Here is a 13,812-nt window from a genome sequence, read left to right as displayed (position 1 = left end):
TGTACAGAAGAAACGGTCAAGTTGCTTTTGGCAAACCCTGGAGAACATTTTGTTATTTGGTTAGAAACACTCATTTGCAAATTTAAAAAAATACAACGAAAGCTCAGTTCTAAGGGCTTGACAGAATTTGGTAGAAAAATGTGTTTGTGCAAGCATGAAATTTTACTAAATGGTGCAATGAGTGAAAATTACTGAAAGGCGGAATAGACGTATTGTACAAGTGTTGCAATTGGATTCCCAAACGTTTATTTATTTATTTATTTATTTTTAAAATTCGTCCACAAGGATTAGAATGAATCACTATGCATCACAACTGAACTGGAACATTCTCACATACGTGTGATACGGGAAAATATGTTTCTAGCTTCTACAAAAAAAGCCAACACGTGCATTATAAAATGATCTACACCACCACTTTATCACTTTTGGCAATTTTCCAACACACAATCAATCACACCACGTCACTCATCAACCTTCTCCCAAAACTGAAACGTTTATTTATTTCCTTTTTCCTCAGTTCTGCGTCAAATACAAACATGTTGCACCTGATTCAAATGTATTTAACAGGCATATTTTATGATTTCTAAGGAGAAGCTGGGGAAATGCCCTCGATTAACCATGAATCACATTTTACTCATGTGCAACCAATGGACGTGATCAAATTATGGCATGTGATACAACGCAGCTACATCTTGCCTAAAGGTGTACATAATCAAATTAAACCGGCCAAAAAAGAATTAAAATAATCAAAAGCGCACTGTAGTCACTTTGAAATAAATAAATAAATAAACACCTGCAACTAAGAAGTAATATCATTTTTTTTTTTTCCCACTTGCAGTGAAATTGGATGAAATGAGCCAAAAGGAGAAATAAAAATAATCAAAAGCGCACTGGTAGTCACTTTGAATAAAATAAATAAATGAATTAATCTAAATAAATAAATAAATACCTGCAACTAAGAGGTAATATCAAAAATATTTTTATATGTGTGTTTATATATATTATATTTTATATTTATTTTTTCACTTTGAATAAAATAAATTAATTAATCTAAATAAATACCTGCAACTAAGAGGTAATATCAAAAATATTTTTTTTCCACTTGCAGTGAAATTGGATAAAACGAGCCAAAAAAAGAAATAAAAATAATCAAAAGCGCACTGGTAGTCACTTTGAATAAAATAAAAATTAATCTAAATAAATAAATAAATACCTGCAACTAAGAGGTAATATCAAAAATATTTTTATACGTGTGTTTATATATATTATATTTTATATTTATTTTTTCACTTTGAATAAAATAAATTAATTAATCAAAATAAATAAATACCTGCAACTAAGAGGTAATATAAAAAAAAATAATAATTTTCCACTTGCAGTGAAATTCTCTATTTACAAAGACAGAAACCTTTAGCAAACTGTACTGGTTAAACAAAAATGGGAAAAAAAACTTCCAGTATGATTCAGAGCTTTTTTTTTTCAAGTGTGTATCATCCAGACCAAAAAAAAAAAAAAAGTCACATCCTCAATTTGACTTGCTTACCTTTTTGTTTGACATGGTGCCACATGATGGAAGCAAAGCTCACACACGCAAACAAGATGTAAGCCGAGCCTGACCACAGTAAGAAAAAAAAAATGTCACCACTCTTTGGTGATTTATTCATTGTGAATGACTTCTATGACTGTCATAAAGGATCCCCACTGTGCAGCCTGAATGAGACACTGGAGAATATACAGCTGCGGCATTTCCTGTTGTCGGATTCTGGAACGTTCCATTCAATGGATCAATAATAGAAACCCTGCAGGAATGTGCCTTGGTGACTCACTGACCCTGGTCCCGTTTAGCAAGATAAAGGTGGCGTTAACCACAAACTATTCCAAAAATTGACTTTGCTCTTTTATGGTTTCTTAAATGTAGATCAGACTCGAGCTCACACTAAGTGAACTTTCTTAAGTTTAAATATTTTTGTTATGTCAATAAACACTACATTTTGGATAAAATGTTACCATGTCATGTCATTTTTGAGCTCGTGAAAGATATTTGAGCAGGTAACTTGAGTGCCAAACAATTAACTGATTAATAATGAATATCACTGATTAATTAAAGCGAGACACTAATGTTAATATTTCATATTAATTAATGAATACCTACAAGCAGATGTACGTATACTATATCCTCTTAGTTTTTTAAGCAAGATAATAAATAATAATAACTTGAGTTTATACAATATTATGAAGCTCTTTTTCATTTAGTTTTGATAATAATAATAATAATAATAATAATAATAATAATATAATAACTTGAGTTTATACAATACGATGAAGCTCTTCATTTAATCAAACCAAAGCTCAGTATGGAGTTTTGATGTCTCTTGGTTTGGCCAAAAAAAAAAAAAGTAAAAAAAAAAAAAAAAGTAAGGACTTAAGAACAAAATGTTTTTGAAGCTCTATTTAGCTGGGATTCATTAGTCATTTGTGGAAAAACCTCGGGGAGCATCACGCATTAATTTTTGGACTCTCACTTGACAAACATTTTCTCTTTTCAATGCTGTGATGTCTGTTTATGTATCTATTCTTTGTATGCATGGAATTTAATGTTAATATTGCCCCCTCCTCACCATAAAATATTTTCAACATGAATTATTTTTTATTATTATAATTTTTTTTAAATGTCCGCAGTAGTCATGGCTTTCTGTGAATATGTAAGATTTGTGTTCCATTTAAGGATGAAGCTGTTCAGATATTGGAAACACACAGATTTAAAATTAAATCAGGATTTTGTGAGATGAGAGATTCACCTTTCCTACTTTCTGTGATTTAGTTTTTTTGCTGGTGGGCTGAGATTTTTCTTGCACAAAATGGGTGCCTTATCTCGATAAAGTTTAGAAACAACGTCTTACAAAACTAACCTCGCAAAGCAGGTTGGATTCGTAAACATACTGGAATGTTCGACTATTTTGCCAAGTGTCATGCTGACATGACTCTGGATCATTCCGTGTATTTCGAAGCAATATAGAGAAAAGTGCGATTTCATTGGTTTGCACATTTTGCAAGCAGCCTGGAACAATAAAATATACCATAAATAATCAATAAAAAATGTTCTTTGATAAAAGCCAAGCACTGGAGCTGTTTTTAAAGACACTGGCACAAGCTAGCACCATTTACTTTAGCATCGTGCTTAGTTGTCTGTTTACGGTTCTTGGTCTCGGTTTTGGTCAAATGAATGTTCCCCCAAAAATGCGATATTTCTATTCTTGCGTGACTTATCCCTTTAGTGGAACAAAACATGGATTGTTAGTTGTCTATTTACTGTTCTTGCTCTCTGTTTTGCTTGGATAAACTTTTCCCCATTTATATTCTGGAGTGATTTATTGCGGTAATCTCGAACAAAACATGGATGATTTGAGTAAACATGAACATTTTGGTGTTTTTTTTCATGTTCCAAGCCATAATGGTGGAAGAACTCTCCTAAATATTTGTACCACATTTTTAGGAACAAAATTCACCTAGCCAATAAATTCAAGTTCATTTGGATAAAGCAACCTCATATCTCAAGTTTCTCTCCTGTCCACGTTTTGAAATTTCTCGAGAACTCACACCTGCAAATATGCAATCATGCACGGAATTGGTCCATTTCCTGATTGCTTCGCTGAACAGCACAGATAATACCCCCTGTGACTCCTTCCATGTGTGCTTCCCTCATTGAAGACTAAAAGCAGACCAATAAAATCTGGACCTGAAGCAGATGTGGAAATTTACAGGTTCCATGGACACTAAACATGGAAAGCTGGTATTGATCCAAACCTGGCCAAAAGGGATCTGCAAGAAGAATAGAAGCTGGAAGACGCCCAATTGAGTAGACAAGTACTATGTTCATATTTCACAACTGTTGTTCCAATTCATCTTCTAATGACAGAATCAAATCTCATACTGTATAAAGTACAAGGCCACTTTGACATACACATGTATACTTTTACAAAGAATTTTCAATCTCTCCTAAAACACTGGACCTATGATATGTTCTTAAATGTCAAGACTGAGACGTGTTTTTATTTTATTTTATTTTATTTCGGTCATCTGTTGCTCATTGTGAAATCGCATGACAACAATCAAGATGAATTGTAAACATTGTAATCTATTTTGGGATGAGGCAAGTCACAAACTTTCTACTGAAGCTTAAAAAAAATCAAATTCACAGAAACATAGGTTCATCTCATGCATTAGATCCTTGAATTTTCTAGTTGTTTATATTTGTAAACCTACAATATGATTGTTGAGTTTTAACATTACAATAATAAAATAAAAATGTCAGGTAAAAAAAAAAAATTATTTATTGTCAGTGTAGTCTACAAACACTATTTCAAAAAAGTAGGTCATTTATGTTTGGTAAAATCCAGAATTACTTTATTTTATATAAAAAAAGTATTTATGTTATGTAAAAAAAGAACACCCTGACTTTTTAAAAAAAAATAAAACCATTATCCTTAAATCAATGAACACACCATTGTCTTTTTTATGCTAAACAGAGTTGCTTGTTTGCTGCAAGTAGCTTACAAAGTTTGAAAACAAGTCACCAGTAAACTAACTGACCTTTAAACGTAAGTTTTGAAATTAAGTAATCAGTCATGTGACTTTTTTAGGGTAACTGTAGCAACACTATATTTGATGGCGTTCCACGATAAAAAGACAAAAATCTCACTGTCAGAGCATGTGATTTTTTTTTTTTCTGTCACTGTCCCACCAAACATTTGTGCCAGTAAATAAAAAAACATATGTGCCTCCGGACTGGAGACCTAAACTTTGCAAATTGACACGTCTTTACTACTTACCAATTTGGCTCACAGGTCCAGCAAGCAGACAGATACAAACTATGACGTCAGAGTTTTTTTTTTTATGTGATTGCTTATCATACCTGAGCAATCGTAACAACGTTTAATTCGCTCAGCCACAAGTGGTTGCAAATTTGTTGCTCAAAACCACTGATACCAATTTAGATTCTATGCAGATTAAGACTCATTCTACACGTTGTTTTCTCTGGAAGCGTTTTTGGTCGATTAGTGCTCTATTTTTAGCCTCGGCGTTAGTACCCATAATCCGGCGGAACAAAACATCGTGCAATTGTTTCACGACGGAAGTAAATACGCACCGGACGGTTAAACGGAACGCACCAGCATTTACAATCTGCTTTTATTGTCATTATTGTAATTATTTCCTTACTGGCATGTAATATATCTTACGGTGTTCTTCTCCCCCGCCACATATTTCATTTTTGATAAGATGTTTGCCAAACCGTTTCGTGTTAAATCCAACATCGTAATGAAAGGATCCGACAGGTGAGTGACAGCGACAGACTGCTTGTTGCTAATCTCAACTGCGTCCACAAAAAAAAGCGAAAAGTCAGTTCATCAGTCACCATTTTTGGGAAATGCATGATTATTCTATCTTTGGCATGAATTGAATTGTAAACTACTGGGTTCTCCCACACAACTAACGCTGTATTTAATTCAGGAGGAAGCTCAAGGCTGACATAGCAGCAGCCTTCCCTTCTCTGTCCTCTGATGAATTATCAGAGCTAGTCCCAAATAAAGAAGAATTCAATGTTGTGAAGATTTACACCCACAAGGGAGACGCTGTGACAATATACGTCGGTCATAAAAACCCGCTCTTCTTCGAAATGGAAAAACAACTTTATCCCACAGGTGATTAAAAAGCCTGGAAATGATGGAATGCTCAAAGTGATGGAGCTCAGTTAAAATGTGCGTTTTCAATATTGTAATAGTCTATATGCTTTGGCGCTACCCTGCTGCCCTGCCTACATTCAGGACGTGGCCCCCTGTTCTTCACAAGTTGGTTGGAGGAGCTGGTAGGTTTCATTTTGAAGAGTTTTTTTTTTTTTTGTTGGAAGGCTCAACAAGTTTCATCCATCTTCCTGCCCACAGATCTTATGCTTCCTGGTGTGGTAGTTCCTTCTGATGGACTCCCGGATGTAAAACGGGGTGACTCCTGTGCTGTCACACTTGTTAATAATAAGTATGTTGGGTTTTTTTTGGTTTGTTTTTTTGTAGAGCTTATTTGACAGAATTTTATGATTTCAGAGCTCCTGTTGCAATTGGCACCGCTGCCGTTTCCAGTGCAGAAATGCAAAGTTTGGGCATGAAAGGACGAGGAGTGTGTGTCTTGCACTCGTACATGGATCATCTCTGGTGAGTGGCTTCCTTCCACGAGCCACAGCTTCAGTGATTGGAATTTTGATCATTGATAGCATTGCTGATGGATCATTTCCTCCCATGCGCAGTTTTGTGGTGATGCAACTGACTAGATTAAATATTCCGACATTGTAATTTAATTTGTTGTTAGATACATTTGAAATTGACGTCAGTTGTTTTAATTCAATCTGGGAGGAAATTGGGATTTTAATATGGGAATGTTTCAAATTTGCAAATCGAATGCAGCCATTGGCTGCACGATGTTTGGAATCTTTAAATGGTGGTTCACAAAGCTTTCATTTTTGGGGGCTGTGGTGAACACACTAAGAGCTTTTTTGATTTGTTCTTTTATTGCGCTACTTTTTGACAAACCAAAAATTTCACTCCCTGATCAAACATGAAATTAATGTTTTCATATGTACCCAAGACTTGAAAATTGTAGCCAAAGCTAACTGAATAAAGATGCTAGTATCTTGTTTGATGTCCCTTGCCCTGAATCCAAAACAAGTTCAGGCAACACATGTTGTTTTTCTGATTTTTGCTCTCCTTTGTTCTCTCGACACGACCCACTGTCATAAGACTGCAGGGTCTTCGTGCTTGTTATGTAGACATTATTAATTAATAAAGCTTCAAACATGCTTTTGGCCCCAGGTGGTTGGGAAAGTGCTTGTTTTGATATGCGGCAGAGCTGAGCGCGCATTTGGAATGAAAATAATCGGGTCAATTTGCGACAAAATCTTGATTAAAATTCGATTAATCACGGAGCCGTATGTCTGACTCTTTGCCGTACACAAATTAAACTCTTATCTCAAGGCAGCACTACGTTCAGTTTATATTAAGTCACGTCCTCTTTAATTTGTTATTCAGGGCTTTTGGAGAAAAGTCCAGTCCTCCCACGTTACGAGATGCCGAGGGTGGAGAACCTGATCTGAATGGTGACCAATATCTGGCTGAGGAACAAGAAGAAGATGAGGAGGAGGAGGAAGAGAAGGAGGAAGCTGAGCATCAAGCAAGCCAGCTGGTCAAAGATCAAGCCTCCCCTGCTGTTGCTGAGCAGGCGGAAGGAGAAGTTGAAAAGGGCAATGAGGAAGGGGAGGAGGCCCACCAAGATGAGAAGTCACCACAAGGTATCAGATTGAGGTCCAAAAAAAAACCTTCACTGTCCAGTGACTATAAAAAGTCAATCGCTTTCAAACTCATGTGGGAGTCAGCTCACACCTGCTTTAAGCGCCTCAGATTCAAATATAGGTCAGATGTTCTCCTGGGCTTTTCTAGTCCATTTTGTGCTATTCGGAACTGTTGATCATTCCCATCTTTTGGAACGAATATTTTCTGCCACAATCGCTCTTGTTTTAATGCGCCTCATCTTCACGCGAGATTCCATTCAAATCCAGAAAGTCGCTAATTGCTTGCAGGCTACGCTGCGAGGCACATGAGCACATGATCAAGTTTTGTCGCTCAAAGTGGATAATGCTATTTGCTAATCGCGGCGAAAAAGGGGGGGGGGGGGGCAAATAATGTGACCCTTTTCGTGTTTTGTTTTCACAGAGGTCATGGATGCTTTGCTTTGGCAATGCTTCCTCCTGGCACTCAAAAGCAAGGTGAAGAAATCAGAGCTCCCTCTGCTGACAAGTACTTTTCTCCGCAACCACATGGTCTCCTGCTGGTAAAAAGCTCGTCATTAGTCACAAAGTGCACAAGAGGAATTCACTTACTTTCCCCACATTATTTTTTTTTTCTTCCTCCCAGCCCAAGTGGTAAACACTTAGATATAAAAAAATCCAGCTATAAAAAGGTATTTCCGAATGTGTCAGCCTGCACATTAGTCATTTTATGACTCCGCTTGAATCCCACAAACATTTCCTCTTACTCAAATCTTCAAACAGCTTTCCAAGTTCCTACACGCCATGCAGCAGCAGCACAGCCTCGTACGTGTGAAGGAACTGACCAAGGGCGTGGAGAGCATCGTAGAGGTGGACTGGAAAAGCCCAGAGTGAGCTTGCCAATTACAGACACGCTCCGCTCGGACCCGGGAAAACAAAGTTTAATTTGTCCGCGTGTCAACTCGTAGACTCCGCTTCTCGGCTCCCGTGGAGACGGTCATTGAAGCGGTTCCACAAACGGAAGCGCGGTATCATCCTCCCGAGATCACCGCGTTATACTCTGTCTCGACTCGACTGCAGCCTCTTTTTCAGGACGCAAACAAAAGGTGTGTGCAAATGTGTGTTTTCACCGCCAATGTCAGGAAGCACCCACATGTTTTGCAATTCCTCAAATTAGGCTGTGACTCGGGCGGTCGGCCTGGGCTGCGCTGTGGTAGACCTTAACCTCCCCAAAACACTCCTCAAGGGGGTTGCCGGGGAGAGGGATAAAGTTACCACCGAGACCTCAACTTTTTTTTTGCGTAAGGTCTCTAAATCACTCCCGTTTTGTTGATTTACTTCCCTCAGATGAATAACTCCGTATGAATGACAAGGTGTAGGAATGTTTCTTTTTTTTTTTTTTTTTACAATCATGTCTAAACCATTAGATTACTTGTACATGTAAGTCATGGGTCTCGTGACTTTCATTTCACCAGTGTGCAAATTATGGCGTCAAAAGCTGAATGGTTTTATGCACGCGCGGTCCCATTGCGGCATAAATGGAAACTTCGCTCGTACCAGTTTGCAGCTGCTTTTATATTCACTCCTCGGTTCTTCATGGTGCAAATTTAAATTGTTGCTCTGAGATTTTGGTCCGTGATGTATTTTCAATGTGAGCAGCCATACTGTTAATTGGGAGATTTCAACGCGGCCTCAACTAAAACCGAGATATTCCGTCGGCAAGAGGTCAACACGATGATTGACGCCTCAAAGGTCTTACCTTTTGTCTCTGACCCACAATGTTCTCTGGCGCTCCCACAGGAAAGGAGTGGCACTGCAGCCCGCGGAGGTGAGAAGCATCGTCACGGAGTATGTGAAGAACAACGACCTGGTGGATGAAACCAATAAAAAGTAAGAAGCGCATCAAAAACTTTTCACCCCACACAATGCTGTTTATTTGATTTGAGCAAGTGAATGATAGAAAAGTATTTGCATTCCATTCCTTTAGTCAGCAGGCAAGAGTGAAACAAAACTTTTGTTCCTGGCAGTCCGTAATAAACACTGGCAGAGTTGAGCCATAATAAGGCCACTGCTTGCTTTGGGGTTCGGTATAAGTGAAGGACAACAGAGTTCACGTCCCCGGGCCAAGTGATAATCGCTTTAATCAAATCAAATGCTACAATGTGACTCTGACTCTGAAGGGGCACTTGTTCTTTTTCAGGCCACATCATGTCTTTTTATTTCATGTGCCAACTAAATCGGCGGTACGAGATGATAGCGATTAGCCCGACATGTGCCCTGCATCCAAGTTGAGCATTTTTCGGGTTTGTTATCTTCCAAACAGTTACGTGAGAATCAACCCAACCCTGTGTGACTGTTTACTGGAGAAATCAGAGTACCAGGATGTAGAGACGCTCAAGTGGGACGAGCTTTTTAGCAGGTAAAATACTGGATTTTACATTGCTACAACAGGTTTTTTTTTTTTTTTAAGAAGACAAAGCAGGCCACATAACTGTCAGTAAAATGGCAGCAAGGTATTTTAGCCCAGCTGGGCGACACATTGCTGTCGTCACTACTTTTTGTCCCATTATTAAGATGGGAGCAGTTTGCATTGTGGAAACAAATGCATGTTTTTGTTTTTTGTTTTTTTAATTAAAAACATCTCCCTCCCTCACTTCCCTCCTAACCGTCCCTGAACCCATTTGTAGGTCTTCATTGACTTCCTTGATTTACAGTGATGCACAACAGTCTACTTTTCTGGACAATGTCTGTAAAAAAAAAAAAAGTTGATCATCAACAGATCCAGAAACTGACAGACTACCTGGATGGAAAGCTTACCACTATATTAGTTGCAGATTTTTTTTATTCTATTCTATTCTATTATTATATTTATATATAAGTTTTATTAATTCATTCTCCAGCTTTTGTTGTGAATTGCTGTGAACACTTTCATCCCCGATTTTTGCTCGCAAGACAAAGCGACAAAAACCGACCGAGCGAGGGCTTGTATCTTCATTTCACTTTCCATTGAAAAAATTAATCCCATATTGACAATCATTCTTAAATCATCTTTTATTAAACGAGCAAGCTCTGTAAGTAATAAAACAATTCTTGCTTTCCAGACTCTTTAAAGTAAAATTCCATTTGAACTACAAAAAAAATGCCTGTCAGCAGTAAATGATGCATAGGAGATGAAAGTTCACCGCCTTGGCATATCATTTTAATGAAACTCTCGATTAAAAAAAACAAAAAAATCTTCTACCCTGCTTCTGAATATGCGAATAAACAAAACCTCTCTTTGTTACAGAACCTTGGAGAGAATGCAAGAATGCTATCAAATCGCGTATCCTGGACAAACACCTCAAATAAAGAAGGGACATATTGAGCCCATCGATGTCTCTGTGGCTTCCCGAGGATCCAATAAGAAGGTGACCACCGTCCCTGAGATTCCAATTCATTGATACCCTTTCATTATATCCATTATGTCTTTTGCAACTGTGGTTAAAATAAACTTGTTTTGGTCTTAAAATGTCCTCTTCCAATGCATTCCGCTGTAAATTGAATTTGACATCCGTGCTTTATATTTTCGAAACAGTTTCTCGGTGTACATTTTTGCTGCTCTCAGCGGTTTTTTTTTTCTTTTTTAAACTGTTTCCACTGATTAATTTAACTCTAATGATTTCCATATGCTACACATAGGTGACTGTAATAAAAAACCTGGAGGTATACGCTTTGGATCCTTCTGCCGTGGCCACCGCGTTGCAGCGCAGAGTTCAAGCCAGTTCGGTCCTGCAGGCCGTCCCGGGGGCTAAAGACAAAGTCCTGGTCCAGATTCAAGGCAACCAGATTCAACAAGTTGGACATTTACTGCTAGGTTTGGACCATGTTCTACATCTTATACAAGTGTTTTGTTCTTGTGTGTAAACATTCTGGCTCGTCTGTCATTTCAGATCATTATGGAATTCCTCGCAAGTATATCCAAGGGTTAGACAAAGCTTCGAAAGGTGGAAAGAAGTAGCAGCAGTTTAACGCTATACCTGATATACTGTTTCCATGGCTTACAAAGACGCCACACTGTATATAACCATTCCTCGGGGCCTTTTGTGTAATATACGATCGTCTTTTCACAGCTCTCGACATCGGCCGGTGCTCCGCAAATGTTTACACATTTAGCGCTGTCATCTTAAATCAGGCAGCAAGTCATCCCAAATGTCTTTCTAGTCATGTAATCAGTATTTCTGAAGGGTAGAATCATCACTATGTAAAATAAATATTTTGTCAACGTAGAATGTGTTTTGCATTTATCATGTCAGTCGGGGAGACGGTGGTGCCAAATAGAGGAGATGAGGGGAAAAGCTGTGTCGGGAAATGCTCACCCTAATTCCGCTTTTGGATAAGATAACTGGAGACGTGCTATACCGTAACAAATCGTGACCCTGGGCCAATTTTTAAGACATAACTCTAAGGTTTTTTTTTTTTAAACAATGCACTTGGATTCATGAGAGGAACGGCAACACCGGTTAGCACGTCCGTTCCTGTGTGGAGTTTGCAAGTTCCCCCCGTGCCTGCGTTCGTTTCATGCAGCTGCTCCGGTTTCCTCCCACATTCCAAAAACATGCGTAGTAGGCCAATTGACCACTTCAAAGTCCCCCGCACAGATTGAGTCGCTCTCAAAACAAGATGGATATCATAATGGAATGCATCTAGAAACTGAAAAATGATGGCACTGGTTAATGCTAAGAGTCTTAGGCTGTCTTGTATTAAGTGGTTCAAAATGAATTTGTCACATGGAAACGAGGAGTGAATGTACGGAAGCCAGGACTGAGGGCTGTCTCAGATAACAGTACTTGGCACGCAGTTGAATTGTTGATCAAATTCAAAATTGAGTCCAGATACCGGATGCTCAAAAGAGACTTTGGTTGGTGATTGCTGTATGAGGCGGCCATTTTGCATTTCCATAATAGCAGCGTGTTTGAGATACTGTATGTAGGGGATTTGTGAAACGATTTTATTTCTTTATTCCTATTACAATCTTACAAAAACAAGTGTAATCCCTTGAATAGTTACGATCATTTTCTCAAATACCTAAGGGCTCAGCTTGCAAACATCACATGACCAAACCCAGACTTCAGGTGAGGTCCTGTGATGTCATTTTCAGTCGACAGCTAGTGACAAAATGGCCACCCCCTTGAGATGGATGAAAACAGGTGGATTTTGCTGCATAATTCCAATTCCGCAATATTAAAAAGAATACTGTGTCAAGAAATCTTTTAACGCGACTTCTCTTTTAAAATATGTTTTTGTTGTTGCCTTTGGGCATTTCATTACCTGACTACTGATAAAAGTTGGCAAACATTTTCCCATCCACCAATTTCTGGACTGATGGCTATGCCCCGAGAGTCTCATGAGTGTGAAAGCGTGGTCTCATGATGAGACTGGAATAGACCATTTTATAGTGACTTAAAAAAAAAAAAGTCAAACCTTGGTGGGGCGGTCAACGCAAACGATACAAGGACTCCTTGAAATGCATCATCAGCACAAGATCGCTCCTCCCGGCGGGCTTCGCTGGCTGCTTGGGGGGCCTGTTTTGAAACAAGAAAAGGAGAGAAGGAACAGCATAAATGGAAGGAAAGGAAAAGACTAAATTTTGATGACGATAAATGTCAAAAAGACATAAGCAAGCAGATTAGGTGAGTATGAATCAAAATTGTGTGAATGGTTTTCTGTCAGTCGACATCAAGTGGCAAAATGGCCGCCCAATTTTGCTGCTTATATTTAGGTCAATGTCTGTTATTCAAGGTGCATTATAAGACAGAAATTGTAGATTTTTACGAAAAATTTCTGATGCAACGACAGCTTCAAGTGCAGTACTGTACAGTAGTTCCTTTTCTACTTCAAACAATGGGATGTGTCATCTTTGTCGCCATCTATCGCCTACTTTATGACATTACAATTACCACGCTGGGTGAAAAGGCTTTACCTGTCTTTTAGCGGCCATTTGATGTATACTAAAAAGCTAGCTTTAGCTGTGATACATTTATGAACAATTTGAATGTGGAAAATAAAGGAGAAGAATGCCAAAGTGGCCCTTGCTTCCATTTTTTTTTTTTTATGAAGCCTTTGAAAGAAAACATTTCAGGTCGTACGCTCGTCACAACATGGCACTTGAAGTAAACTCAGCAGATGTTACCAGCCGAGCGATGTCATCATGCTGAGAGGATTTGACTCCTAAAATAGGATTACACCATTTGATGTTTTTTCCTGATCAAAACTGCTTAAGCACTTTGATTAAAGACCAAAAAATATGAACAGTTATGAATATTTTTAGGCTATAGTTACATCACAGCAAAAGTGACATGGCGGAAAGATGGTGGAGCGTTAGTTGAAGGCCAAGACAGCAACATATATTATTTACGGATAGCCACAAATAAAAAAAAATGCGTGGAAATTCAAAATGTGCGCAATTTATGTTTGCTTACTGGTTATGTTTTTCAATACTCTTGTACTGTTTAATACAGACAAAC

General features: G+C 38.2%; 1 protein-coding gene and 1 long non-coding RNA gene across 4 annotated transcripts in view; one reads left to right on the top strand and one right to left on the bottom strand.

Moving 5' to 3' along the window:
* LOC125989403 (uncharacterized) overlaps positions 1-13,812 on the bottom strand; it is a 49,358-nt gene that overhangs the window by 27,969 nt on the left and 7,577 nt on the right. For both annotated transcript variants that reach the window (XR_007488674.2, XR_007488675.2), the window contains exons 3-4: positions 12,770-12,870; positions 9,069-10,056 (exon numbers count right to left, since the gene is read on the bottom strand). This is a non-coding gene — a long non-coding RNA (uncharacterized lncRNA). The remainder of the gene's footprint in view (positions 1-9,068; positions 10,057-12,769; positions 12,871-13,812) is intronic.
* eif2d (eukaryotic translation initiation factor 2D) lies at positions 5,113-11,577 on the top strand. Of its 2 annotated transcripts, XM_049755733.2 has the most exons (15): positions 5,113-5,333; positions 5,509-5,699; positions 5,780-5,863; positions 5,940-6,030; positions 6,096-6,203; positions 7,074-7,333; positions 7,755-7,872; positions 7,956-8,001; positions 8,093-8,199; positions 8,278-8,415; positions 9,110-9,199; positions 9,633-9,728; positions 10,596-10,716; positions 10,988-11,162; positions 11,239-11,577. In XM_049755733.2, the coding sequence occupies exons 1-15, from the start codon at positions 5,278-5,280 to the stop codon at positions 11,304-11,306; spliced, it is 1,749 nt and encodes a 582-aa protein (XP_049611690.1). In that variant the 5' UTR covers positions 5,113-5,277; the 3' UTR covers positions 11,307-11,577. The 2 variants fall into 2 exon arrangements, with proteins under 2 accessions (XP_049611690.1, XP_049611691.1); XM_049755734.2 differs by lacking the exon at positions 5,113-5,333 and having other exon boundaries at positions 5,550-5,699; positions 5,823-5,863.

This window comes from Syngnathus scovelli, chromosome 2 (genome assembly GCF_024217435.2).
Source record: "Syngnathus scovelli strain Florida chromosome 2, RoL_Ssco_1.2, whole genome shotgun sequence".
Taxonomy (NCBI): Eukaryota; Metazoa; Chordata; class Actinopteri; order Syngnathiformes; family Syngnathidae; genus Syngnathus; species Syngnathus scovelli.
The sequence above is the reverse complement of the archived record's forward strand: the minus strand, read 5'-3'. Positions and strand labels throughout refer to the sequence as shown.